We start from the raw sequence: 13,711 nt of genomic DNA, 5'->3' as shown, positions 1-13,711 counted from the left end.
AAAACAGAGGGCGTACTATTACGCCCTGCGGCGTTTAGAGCCGATTAGAATAGGGCGTAATAGTACGCCCTCCGGTTTTAAGGGGTTAAGAGAAACACACATGAAGATGCATTTTTTTTTTTTTTTTTGTTACGTGGGTGGAGTTGCAAAATGCATCTTTTCCTAGCCAAGAGTCATTGCTTAGGTGATAGGTGTTTCACAGTGGTGTGGTAAAGGACATGGAAAGTGTTCTAGGATAATATAGTGAGGGTAAAAGGTTTGGAAAAAAGAGACCCGAAAAGGGGACTGAAAGACACGCACTAGGTAACTTATACAAGATGGGGCTAAATAGCAAGAAAATATCACAGGTACAGGGAGCTTACAACAATAATCAAAACTGAACAATAATGTACTAAAACACAGATGCTTTGTGTAGGCAAAGCAGGTGTCTATAAATATGTAGAAGAACAAATAAAGTGAACACTTACTCTTCATATGTTTTTGGAAGTATTCAATCCACTGACGAAGGGTAGAATCTCCCATAAGATAAATCAATTTTCCAGTCAAACATTCATCAATATGGGACAATGGTTCATAAGAAGAAAGGTTGCAGAAGTTTGAGTGCCATACATTATTTAAGAAATATCCACTTGGATATGGCATAGGCATCCCAATTCTACATTTTGGTTTTACATCTGTAATGTTTCCTGAAATATACATAAACAAATACAAATACATATTACACATTATCTTTCTTTAGATTTTAAACTTTGCTCACAGATGTTAATATATTTGTTTTAGAAAATATTTTACCCTGTTACGTTGTGCAGAACGTTAAGGCCTCATTTTGTTGGTGCCAAAAAAATCACCTACTGCTTGTGAGGATACAAATGGGTTAAGATGGAAACACCTGTCGACCATTAACTTTTTGTTGGCTACCATTGGTACATTTCACGTAAAGGTATTCTCCCGTGCCAGGAAAACGTATTAGTTTTCCTGGCACTGCAGTGCCCCTCTCCCTCCCACCCCCCATCCCAAGTTGCTGGAGGGGTAAAACTCCTTCAGTGACTTACCGGAGTCCAGCGCCGATGTCCCTACTCTCCTCCCCTGCCGATGTCAGCACAATGGCCACGCACGTGCATTAGACCTCCCCATAGGAAAGCATTATGCCATGCTTTCCTATGGGGATTTAGGCGACGCTGGAGGTCCTCACATAGCGTTCTAAGAACACGGATGTCCCTCTAGTGGCTGTCTGATAGACAGCCACTAGAGGAGGACTGTCTGATAGACAGCCACTAGAGGAGGACTTAACCCTGCAAGGTAATTATTGCAGTTTATAAAAACTCCAATGGGCAGAAGTGGTCTGGGTGCCTGGAGTGTCCCTTTAAACATGTAGAGCTTTTTGTCTATCAAGGGATTTGTGAACTGGAACTTACTATGCAGGAAGACGCTCTCACTTATGAAACCAACATAAGAAAGAGGCCTGGAAGAGTAAAAAGATTTGTGACAGCACAGGGTTTGTAAACAATAGCAAAGGTACAAAAGATGCAGAAGAGGTTGATAAAAAGTTGATAGCTGAGGGTGGTAATGGCAGAATACAAGAACTCTACTTAAAATTAATGGATTTAAAAAAATATGTTTTTTTTTATCATGTCACTGGAAAAAGTATGTTCATCCTAAAGGAATACTCTAAGCACAATAACTACTACCGCTCGCTGTAGTGATGATCAGGGCCGTCTTTAATATCGATTGGACCCTGGGCAAGCATTTGCTTGGGCCCCCTGTACCCTGCCCCCACCTCCAACCCCCAGCTCCCTGGCATGCAATCACGGCCTCCACCCCAACCTACTACTGATGGAACTAATGTAGAGACGGGCTGTAGTTCAAAAAAAGAGTGGAGAAAAATTAGATACCCATCTGTCGTACAACTTCCACGATACTCTGCTAGCTGGGGATCTACCATTTGGCCATTCTTGTAGAGTTGTATTTGTGAGCAGTGTTTGTGAATTTGAATGTAAGCATGTGTTTGTATAGAGTATATGTGTGCATGTAGGGGTGTATTTGTATGTACTGTCACCACTGGAATGCAGCGGTGTACTTGTGTGTAGTGTTTGCGTTTGAATGCAGGGGTGAATGCAGGGGTGTTTGTATGTAGTATTGGCTTTTAAATGCAGTTGTTCTTTTGTGTATTAAGCTGGTGTTTGAATATTATTTTAGTGTTTTAATAAAAGGGTGTGTTTATATGTGATGTTTGTAATTGCATGCAGGGGTGTGTTTGGATCTAGTGTTGTATTTGAAATGCAGATGAACATTTGTGTATAGTATTGGTGAGTGAAGGGTGTGTTTGTTTACAACTTTGGAGTTTGTATTCAGGGGTGTGTTTGTATGTAATGATTGTGTTTGCAGCGGTGTGTTTGATTGCCTGGATATATGCACATACTAACACAGATATACATACAAATTGACACACAGATACACACATAATCACACTGATACATGCACACACCTGGACACATGCACACATCTTAACACACAGATACACACTAACACAAATATACTGGCATATACACACACTAGCACATGCACACGATCAGATACACACTTTGACACACAGATACATACACTGATACAGACACTGGTGCACACACACAGATGCACACACTGGCACATCCACACACAGAGATACACACTGTCACAGATATGTACACACACTCAGATACACAGGTTTACATGCAGGGGTGTATTTGTGTGCAGTGTTGGCATTGGAATGCTGGGTTGTATGCATTGCCACATACACAGAGATGCACACTTACACAAACACTGAGATACACACAGGAACACAGACACACATGCAGTGGTGTATTTGTGTGCAATGTTGTTGGAACAATGAATGCATTGCCACACGCATAGATACACACTTACACATACTGACACACACACACATATATGCACACACTCTCAATAACACACACACACACACACACACGCAGGTACACATACACTTTGACACACTAGTATACATACACAGGTATACATTCATAAAGATACACACACACACAGATGTACATACACAGACACACAGACACGCAGACACATATAGTCAGATACACACACTGACACAGACATCCAGACACAATCACAGCCAGATACACACACTGACACAAACACAGACAGATACACGCACAGCTAGATACACAGCCAGGGCTGATGTCAGTCTGACTTCCTCAGTCCCTTTTCTCCTCCGGTGCATGCCTCCTCCACCTCCCCAGCAGCACTCTGTTACTTGGGAGGAAGTGATCTAACCTCACTTCCTCCCAGCAGGCAAAATGAAAAGGGCCCAGACCGGAGTACTCTTAAAGGGCTGAGGGCCCCTGATTACATCAGGTGATGCAGTCCACAGGGTTTTGATGCCGGCAGGGGTCGCATGGGGCAGCTACTTTGAGCCCCCAAGGAGTAACAGGGTCCAGGGCAGCTGCCCCTTTTGCCCCCCTTTAAAGACGGCCCTTGTGATTATGGTGTCAGGAGTGCCCTGGCAACCCCCATTGTAAGCAGTAAAACTGTCAGCTGATTGCTCTCAGAAATCAATCAAAGCCATCCATTGGTGTTAGTAGTAGAGGAGGGGAGCGATTGCCCGCAGATCGCAGGTAAGAAGTCAAAAACAGTTTGACTACTTACAAATGGAGGGGGCTCCAATGCACTCCTGGCACCATAAGCACTATGACAAGCTAAAGTAGTTATGGTGCCTGAAGTGTTCCTTTCAGAAAAATAACAAAGAAAAGTGAGATCAAGCTTACTTTGACAACTCGCAACAGCAATGCTTCCAGTGTCCATGGGAATTGTTACCCCAATATTTGACCTTTAATTTGAAGACAAAAAAAAACCAACAGATTAAATATTATAACACACATCTCATCTCATTTCTTGTTTAATTAGACAATTGCACATATGTTTTATTCTGTTTTATTTTATAGTTGTAGATTATGCTAGCTTTAGTGTACCTATAATCTTAATTTTATTAATGACAGGAGGCGAATATTTGCTAAACCCCTTAATTAAGGACCAAACCTCTGGAATAAAAGGGAATCATGACATGTCACACATGTCATGTGTCCTTAAGGGGTTAAGTCTCTCTTTGCTAGAACTCCGTCCACAGCAGCAAAAAACACAGAGTAAACAACAAATCAGAAAACAGAAAGGAAAACCATATATGCCCTTATCCACACTCTGCTTCCTCTTTCAAGCTGCGATAAACAAACACAGTCAGAAAAAAATATATAACAATAAACCGTCCGTCTCATGAAGGAAAATAACGACTCTCACAAACTCTTCAACCGAATTAGAAATTCGAACGTGGTATCATCCTTGAAACTTTACACTGAAACGAGAGAAACAGAATTGAAAAATGTGATTAGCCAACAAAATGTACGTATTAAAAAACATGCAGCCACCCAGTGCAAAAAATTGTTAACACCACCAAATTTACAGATCCCCGCCCTAGGCTGTAATGAAAACAGAGTGGTGATCTAATAAACAATAAGAAACATATGAAGGGCAACATATCTTACCTAGTATACTCAAACATAAGAGAACACACTCAAAACAAGGGTCGGAGAAAAAAAGGGTAGGAAATATTTGCCTCCTGTCATTAATAAAATTAAGATTATAGGTACACTAAAGCTAGCATAATCTACAATTTTATAACATGACAGGGGGCTTCATATTTGCGGTTTCAACGCTCAGCCAATAAAGCAAACGATGCATGTTCCACCCGTCTGAAATTAAACTGCCGAAAGGTGTCTTCTCGAGACCACTCTACTGAACGTAAGATGTCCGAAAGGAAAGCGCCCCCTACCAGGGTGCCCGCCGCCGCCGTGCCCCTTACCGAATGAGCACCAAATGAAGAGTCCACACTGGCTAACGACAGTAACCATCTGATCCAGCGAGCCAAGGTGGAAGAAATCGGTTTATGTGGACGCACATAAGATACCAATAGCTGCTCCGATTGGGAACCACGAAGCGGAACAGTAACGATCACATAGCGAGACAGAGTAGACACCACACAGAGCTTAGGAGCCTCTCGGAATTATCGATAGAAAATGGCAGTGGAGTCGGACTTGGTACATCTCAACACCGAAAAGGTCACCCATTCCGGGGAAAAAGTGAACGCGTTGATGTCAAAAGCACGGATGTCGGAGACCCGACAAAAAGATACAAGGCACAAAAGAAGTGCAAACTTGGCCGACAACTGTCGTAAGGATAGATCATGATTATTTGGCTATTCTTGTATGAAATCCAAAACTCGGTGCACGTCCCATAGAGATGCATATTTAGGTGCCGGCGGACGTGACAGTCTGATGCCTCTCAAGAGTCCACAAACCAAGGGGTCCTGTCCAATGGGAGTCCCTCGAAGGGGGACATGAGCCGCTGAAATGGCCGACCTGGCAACGTTAACAGAACGATATGATCTCCCTTGGTGGAAGAGATGAGAGAGGTAATTCAGGATGCTGGATACAGGTGCTGTAAAGGGATCGATACTCCGTTCCAGGAACCAACGACACCATATGTTCCAGGCGGACAATCAACATCTTCACATTCCTGAAGGCCCAAGAGTCCCAGAGGAGGTTTCTAGCTGATCCCTATAGTTCATTGACATTCCAGGTACCCTGGAAAGAGTCCAAGCCACCAAGTGGAGGTGGCCTTCCAGTACGAGAGGGTAATGGTTGCACCGTTAATCCGAACGGAGCATCTGCGGGGATGGAAGGAGAAGCGGGTCCCGACATGACAGCCGCAGTAATTCTGGAAACCAAGCCTGGCCTTGTCAAAGCGGTATCAGCAACACCAATGATACCTGTTGACGCCGTAAGTGAAGTAGGACCCTGGAGATCATAGTGAATAGTGGAAAAGCGTAGGCTCCCTGTGATGGCCAGTCCTGAAGAAAAGCATCTACTGCTGTCCACGTCGGGTCCGGGAGCCAGCTGAAATAAGTTGAAACCTGGAAGTTCGTCCTGGAGGCGAGCAGATCCACTGTAAATGGGCCTCTGCGGAGTGCCACTTTGAGGAATCTCTCCAATGTCTGGAGAACCAGTCTGCTGTCAGGTTCGTCACACCTGGGAGACACTCCGCCTGGAGAGTGATATTGCGCTGAAGGCAGAAATTGTAAATCTCCTTAATCACTTCCGCCAGTGCCCGCATGCGGGCCCCCCCAGGCGGTTGATATACTGTACCGCTGATACATTGTCCATTTTCAGTAGGATGCAGCAATCCGACAGATGTCCCACAAGGCTCCGTATTGCGAACGAGCCCGCAATGAATTCCAGGCAGTTGATGTGATACTCTGCTTCCATGTGTGACCAGGGGCCTCCAGTAGAGGTGTTTGCGCAGGTCTCCCCCCAGCCTCAGAGGCTCGCATCTGATTTCAGGACGAATTCCAGAGTTACGCCGAAGATCGTCCTGCCGTTCCAGGTCGACATGTGTAGCAGCCCCCAGCGAAGTTCGGTCCTGACTTCCTGCGTGATGGGAATCAGCTGATCATAGGAGGGTTTCCTGCTTAGGAAGCGTGCTTTCGGGCACTGCATGGCCCTGTAGTAAAGGGGTCCTGGGTAGATGGCTTGGATCGATGCAGATAAGAGGCCCACCACTCGTGCCAGGACCCTGATTGGTATCTGTTCCTGGCCTAGGATCCATCGGATTTCTTTCTGAATGGCCGTGATCTTGGCCTGAGGGAGGCGTAGGATGCACTAAGTCGCATCTATTTCGAATCCCAAGAATTTAACTACCAGTGTCGGTGTGAGAGCCGACTTCTCTCGGTTGACTAGAAAACCCAGAGATTCGAACAAAGAGACCGTATAAAGTGTCTGAGATTTCAGGCTGGAGGTGTCCTTGCAGAATAGAAGCAGATCGTCCAGATATATGGCATTGAATGCCCCTGGAGCATTGCCGTGCCGTCACCGGTTTCAGGAGCTTGGTGAAGCACCATGGTGCCGTGCTGAGGCCGAAGGGTGGGCAGGTGAATTGGCATTGGCTTTCCAAACAAAGCGGAGAAAGCAGAGAAAACGTCGACATCCGGATTCCACCGGGACAGATAGGTAAGCATCCTTTAGGTCCAGGCGCGTGAACCAATCCCCTAGGCAAAGTAAGTCTCTCAGAAGATGGATGCCCTCCATCTTGAAGTGTTGGTAGACTATGAAGGCGTTCAGGGTTCTCTGGTTTTAACTGGACGTAAATCTCCCGTTTTCTTCCTGACTAGAAATATGGAACTGAACAAACCTCCCTCATCCGGCGCCCATTGAACCTCCTCTTTGTCGAAAAGGGTTTGTATCTCGGCGTCCACCAGAGCCTGTTGTTCCCTCGATGATACCGGAGCCGGAGGAAAATGGAAATCTATAACATAACCCCGGACCGTCTGGAGTATCCACGTGTCCGAGGAAATGTCCCGCCACCAGTCGAGACAATAACGTAACCTGCTGGCATGCAAAAGATTGGGGGAAATATTTCGTGTAACATGTCTCACCTGTAGGCATTCTGCCTCTTCCACGAGCCTGGCTTCCTCTGCCACAATCCGACCTCTGGGAGGCGAAGGACCCAGGATGGTCGCTGGGGAAGAAAGTCAGTGTCTGGGAACCTCGGTGGCTCGATGGCCAGAAACGGCTGGAGGCACGACCCCGCTGTCATGCAGCCCTGCCAAAAACACGTGGGGTGTGAGTGCGCAACACTCTCTCCTCATCGAGGATTGGGCCTTGTTCAGGGTAGCATAGAGATTAACGTGTCTATGGAGCTCCTTAATGAAGGGTTCTCCGAACAATAGCCCTTTGGCCAAAGGTCCCAGTTCTTTGGACCCCAATTTCGATAATTTTGCGTCCATGCGCATAAGGACCACCTTCCTTCGCTCCATGCATAGCGCCACGTTGGAGTTGCCCAGCAGGCAAATGGAGCTTAACACCCAATCTCTTATGGCCGCTGGGTCCAGGGACGAGCCCTGTGAGACAGCTTCATACGCCATCGTGAGGATAGGTGGAGACCATCGGGTCGAATTCAGGTGTCATAGCGACCTTGTCTGGCAAGGTGGGCCTGGGGCACTCTGCCCTCAATCCCTTCTGAACTGTCCAATTGAGGGGTCTGCGAATCCAATAAGGGACAAACTGCGCCAGATGTTCGGGTAGGGACCACTCAGGAGACCTGTGGTTGCCGAATGGTACGCGGGTCGAAGAGGGGTTCGCCCGTCAAGTCCATGAACACGTCCTCCCCTAAGGGGGAGTGCAGGTGCTGCGAAGCGGAATCCTCCGGGTCTTCCTCACCCCACCCGCCTTCGTCCTCCGAGGGGGATTGATCCGCCCGCCATTCATCCAGGATGGACAGGGGTGGGGGGAGAATGAATTCTTCTTCCTCTTCAGAGAAGTGCCTTTGTCAGGCTGGTGAGAAGGTGGCCCTTCCGGGTACGTGCCTCAGGGCCTTCACCCTTCCAATAGCATTTAGGTGTGCGCGTCTGGTCTCTGTCTGGTGAGTCGGGATCGGACTCTACCTGTGTGTGCGGAGTCCCCGCTTTGTCCCTATCTTGGGGCGCCAGGGGTAGGGTTCGTGATAGCGCTTTCTCCACAGAGGTAGGTCATTGCCTGTAGGCTACCTTGGGTCGGAGCGTCCATAGCAGTTGTCTGGACCGTAGCCTGGGGGTAGAAATGACAGGTGTCACCCCAGATAATGTGGGAGCAGTGCTTATCCGGACACACAAAACCTTAGTGTCTATAGTGTGGTCTGGGGAGGTCCCCAGTCTGGGGAGGTCCCCTAGTATAATACTCCCAGTATAGTCCCCCAGGCCTGCGGCCGAAGGGGATTTTGGTCACAGACAAAAGCCGGCTTATCCATAGTGCACTGTCAGACAGGGCCGGCGCGTCCATAAGGCGGCACAGGCGGCCGCCTTAGGGCGCACCGACTCTGGGGGCGCAAAATTCCAGTGACCGGCAGGAGGGAAGTGCTCCCTCCTGCCAGTTCATCTCCTGGATCCCCGGTGCAGCTTCTGGCTGAACTGGATTGCGAGGTGGCGAGGGAGCTCTGATCTCTCTGATCTGCTCCCTCGCGTGCCTTTTGCTGATGCCGCGGGAGCCGGAATATGACGTCATATTCCGGCTCCCGCGGCATCAGAAAACAGCCTGCGAGGGAGCAGATCAGAGAGATCAGAGCTCCCTTGCCACCTCGCAATCCAGTTCAGCCGGACGCCTCCCAGCAGCCCCACTGGACCACCAATGAGAGACCCACGCCAGCTCTCCAGGTAGAGTGTGTGTATGTGTGTGTGCATGTGAGTGTGTGTGAGTATGTGTGTCTGTGAGTTTGTGTGTCTGTGTGTCTGTGAGTTTGTGTGTCTGTGAGTTTGTGTGTCTGTGAGTTTGTGTGTCTGTGAGTTTGTGTGTGTCTATCAGTGTGTGTGTGTGTGTGCGCATGTGAGTATTTGTGTCTGAGTTTGTGTGTGAGTATGTGTGTCTGTCAGTGTGTGTGTGAGTATGTGTGTCTGTCAGTGTGTGTGTGTGCATGTGAGTATGTGTGTCTGTGAGTTTGTGTGTGTGTGTGTGTCTGTCAGTGTGTGTTTGTCAATGAGTCTGTCAGTATTTGTGTGTCTGTCAGTGTGCGTGTGGGTGTCTGTCAATGAATGAGTGTGTCAGATAAGTGAGTCTGGCTGTCAGAGACGTCTGTGTGTTTGTCATTGAGTGTGTGTGACAGTCAGTGTTTATACACCCCTGACTGTAGCGTGGCCAAGCGGAGTGTACCGTGGTACAGGAACTTCTGTTTCCTGTTCCTGGCAGGACTGACAGGAAAAGCTCACTGTACCGGGATTCGCTCCACTCAGCCACGCTACAAGAAAGGTAGGAGACACACCAGAAAGGGGAGGGGACCACTATGGGGGTGGGTGGCGCACCAAGGGACAGGGAGAGGAGGGGAGAGATACCCTGAGGTACAGGAAAAGGAGGGAGGGGGGAGAGGAACACTAAGCAACAGGGAACAGAGGGGGGAGGGGAGAGGAACACTAAGGGACAGGGAAAGGAGGAGAGAGGGGATTGGAACAGTAAGGGTCAGAGAAGGGAGGGGACCATTAAGGGAGAGGGGCTGGATGTGAAAAACACACAGCGGGGCTTGAGAAGGAAAGACACACACAAAGGAGCTGGGAAGAGTAAAAGACACAAAGGGGCTGGGAGGAGTAAGACACACAAAATATGGGAGGATGTAAGAGTCATACAAAGAGGAGAGATAGGAGACACACAAAGGCAAAAATAGGAGATAAAATATACTAAAGGGAGCCAGATACTTAAAGACGGGATAAGAAACACAAAAGGGAGGTTAAGAGGAACAGGTGAAGATGTTTTGGGGCGGGGGGGCGCGTAAAAATGCATCTTCGCCTATGTACCCAAAAGTCTTTGCACCGGCCCTGCTGTCAGAGCAGGCCAATCAGAGGGCACGAACAGAGCAGGCCAGGTCACTTATATGTGCGGAGTAGAATAGCAGCAAGGTCCACTGCATGGGAAGCGCTCCTTATACATGTAAATTAGAAATCCTGGGGGCACCCTGTGGTAAATGGTCAAAATGTAAAACCTTCTGGTATAGAAGCATATAATAGCCAATGCATAGGATCCAACCTTCTGTAATCATGCTGCATATAACTTAGTGCAGCACAATATGTGTAACACGCCCCAACTGCCCACCATGCAGAACTACATGCATAAAAACACAGATTGTGGGACATATACACACCAGGCCTGATGCAGGGGGAAGGGCCCTACCAGACCGGCAGTACGCCCAGGCCGTGGTCTGGAGTAGCCCCAGGCCCCCAGAGGGGGAAACAACCCCTCTAGCGGATTCCCGGCAAGCGGTGAACAGACGGGTCCCCTAGCATGAGCTAGCTCACGCTCCTTCACCCGGTCGGACACACGCGGTCTGTGGATTGAGCCAGCTGGAGACGTACTCTGCGGTCCCGGAGCTTGGGGGGATCGGAGGAAAAACCAGGGAGATACAGAGATAGGGAAGACTGAGGGGACACAAAAACCCCCACGATCCCCAGTAGAATATATAGGCAGAGATAGCATGAAGCTGCATACATCAATAAATCTCTAGATAAATAAAGTATGACAAACACTGAAAATATGCAATAATTCACACAGCCACCAACCAAAGCAGGAGGCAGTTGTACTCTGACCTGTACTGGTGTGAAGCAGCAAAGAAAGAGGAAGTAGAGTGTGGATAAGGGAGTTATATGGTTTCCTATCTGTTTTCTGATTGGTCGTTTACTCTCTGTGTTTTTTGCGGCTGTGGAGTTCTAGCAAATATGAATCCTCCTGTCATGTTATAAAATCATAGTCCTCAGCGGGGCACTGAGAATAGTGAAAATGACTTGAGCAGATAGAGGCTGTGCCTGAAACGGTTATATTTTTACTGAGTTAATTTTACAATGTGATTACGATGCTGCCACACCCTGCATGCCCTTTAATTTCACTGCCTGGACCTTACACTGTTGGCTGCCTGCTGCTGCTGCTGCTGCTGCTGCAGCATTGTTAAAAACTCCAGATTTTGGCATCGAAACAGCTACTGTGTGCAGGTGGTGTGCGCTCAGGAGGAGAGTGTTGGAATGGAGATGTGGCATAATCACACAAAATTCATTGATATCATATCCCTTTCCTTCTCTGACTGTGTGCTGGAGGATCCGATAAGTCTGGGCAGAATCATGGCAGCTCATATAATTCTTAACATAAAGTGACGGCTCAGTTACACAACAGCATAACACAATCATAATATTTAGCTAAAATTATTTATTATAGACAATGGCAAAACAGACTAACAAAGTATGGCAACCAACTTTGATTGCAACCTATTGTAAAACTGATAGGTTATTCACTAAATTTAGAATTTGCACAAATCAACTCCAACTGAGCCATAGTCACAACTAACTTGGCTATTTTTGCCTGGGTATTACCTTTTAATATGTGATTTAATTAGCATTTAACTCAGTTAGTAAATAACCCCTGTCAGTCTTTCAAGAAGTCAGCATAAATTGCAATTATGGATAGTTATCAGACATGCTAAGCTTTTGTTCAATGAATACAAGTGGTCTGATATTTACAGTTTCCTTGGAATTTTTTTGTTAGTGATTTAGTCATTTTCTCTTCCATGCCGCTTATTTTGTCTCTTCCATCAGTTTCTCTGATGTGATGAATACATATTTATACAAATTATACAAGTTTGCAAGAAAGGCGGAAACCCTATTGTAACGGACCGTTTCAGCAAATAAGGGGTTAAAATCCGTTTAGGCGATAATCCCCTTTTTGAGAGACAGGCACAGCTACTGCAGAACACCAAACTCCCGAACTGGATACAAGATAACACTCCGAACTGGAACAGCTGAACAAGAAAAGCATACAATCCGCTTACACTCCTGGCAGTCAGCTTACAATCCAATTCCCCCCAAGAACGAGACGACACTTCATTTTGAGGGTTAAACAGGAACTCTGGTGCTGGGGCACCCAGCCTGGTTTTTATTACATGAGTACACATACAGGCCACACCCAGGGGAGGCATAAAATAACCAATGACATAGATGTTACATCCCACACATCCCCTCCCCTTAGTGTGACACATAATCCCATTATGCATACAGTTTAAAATATACTTTTACACAACTTTCATAACTTTAAAACCATACATCGCACCCACATATTCAGACTCAGCATACTTTAAACATAAACACTCTCAAAAATCATACCAATCCCTTCAGTAAATAAAAAGTTACACGGAAGTCCTTTTATGACCGACCGCAAGCACCTTTCCTTGCCCAAAACAGTTCCATGGATTTGGGCTGTGCGGTCGGTCAATTTCTGGCATAAAAACGGCTAAGTCCCATTCGAAGTGTGGCCGGTATTCGAAGTGTTGAAGTGGAGTTGATGTTAAGGGTTGGCGGGGTTCGAAGTTAAAATGGCCGCCGCCACGTGGTCCTTTGTCCGATGCCGGCCACTTCAACGACTTCGACAGCTTCGACTGTGTCCGAAGTGTCATATACAAAAGTACCAATCCTTCCCCAAAGTATTTAAAGAGCTAGGGACAGTATAATACAATCCACCTGCCCAAAAGTAGTTCTTAAAGGGTCAGTACATTATGGTAGAAGTCCATAAGCCCCAATTCAGTCCCTTAAAGGGCAATATCTACCAGGGACCATAATCACTGGGCAGGAGGCTAGCAACCAGGCTTCTCCAGTTCACAGTGGCGAAGTTGGTTTCGCCACACCTATATAGAAAGGTACTTCACTCAAAATTAGAGCATACCAATCAAGTTTATGTAAAACAGAGTATTTCTAGCTAAAAGCAAGTGGCAGTGTTAAAATTATTTAAATGTGTGTGCATCATATGTGTGCCTAAAGGGCTGAATAAGCAACATGATTAAACTCCAAAATGGCATCGAATTGAGCAGGTCCTTAAAGGGAAACTCCAGTGCCAGAAAAACGATCCGTTTTTCTGGCACTGGAGGGTCCCTCTCCCTCCCACCCACCAATCCCCGGTTACTGAAGGGGTGAAAACCCCTTCAGTCACTTACCTGGGACAGCGGCGATGTCCCTCGCCGCTGTCTCCGCCTCCGCGACGCTCCTCCTAATGATTACGTCGGCCGGTGGGCGAGACTAATCTCGCTCACCGGCCGAGGAGACCTAATGCGCATGCGCGGAAATGCCGCGCATGCGCATTACGTCTCCCCATAGGAAAGCATTGAA

At 47.1% G+C, this 13,711-nt stretch overlaps 1 protein-coding gene across 1 annotated transcript in view; it reads right to left on the bottom strand.

Annotated features, from left to right (window-relative positions):
- Window positions 1-13,711, bottom strand: part of LOC134569199 (NXPE family member 2-like) — a 41,455-nt gene that overhangs the window by 15,052 nt on the left and 12,692 nt on the right. Inside the window, exons 3-4 of the mRNA XM_063428113.1 lie at window positions 3,774-3,835; window positions 468-686 (exon numbers count right to left, since the gene is read on the bottom strand). Coding sequence (XP_063284183.1) covers window positions 468-686; window positions 3,774-3,835 — 281 coding nt within the window. The remainder of the gene's footprint in view (window positions 1-467; window positions 687-3,773; window positions 3,836-13,711) is intronic.

The sequence above is a fragment of the Pelobates fuscus genome, chromosome 7 (genome assembly GCF_036172605.1).
Source record: "Pelobates fuscus isolate aPelFus1 chromosome 7, aPelFus1.pri, whole genome shotgun sequence".
Taxonomy (NCBI): Eukaryota; Metazoa; Chordata; class Amphibia; order Anura; family Pelobatidae; genus Pelobates; species Pelobates fuscus.
Note: the sequence above shows the minus strand (reverse complement) of the source record. Positions and strands in the feature narration are given on the sequence as shown.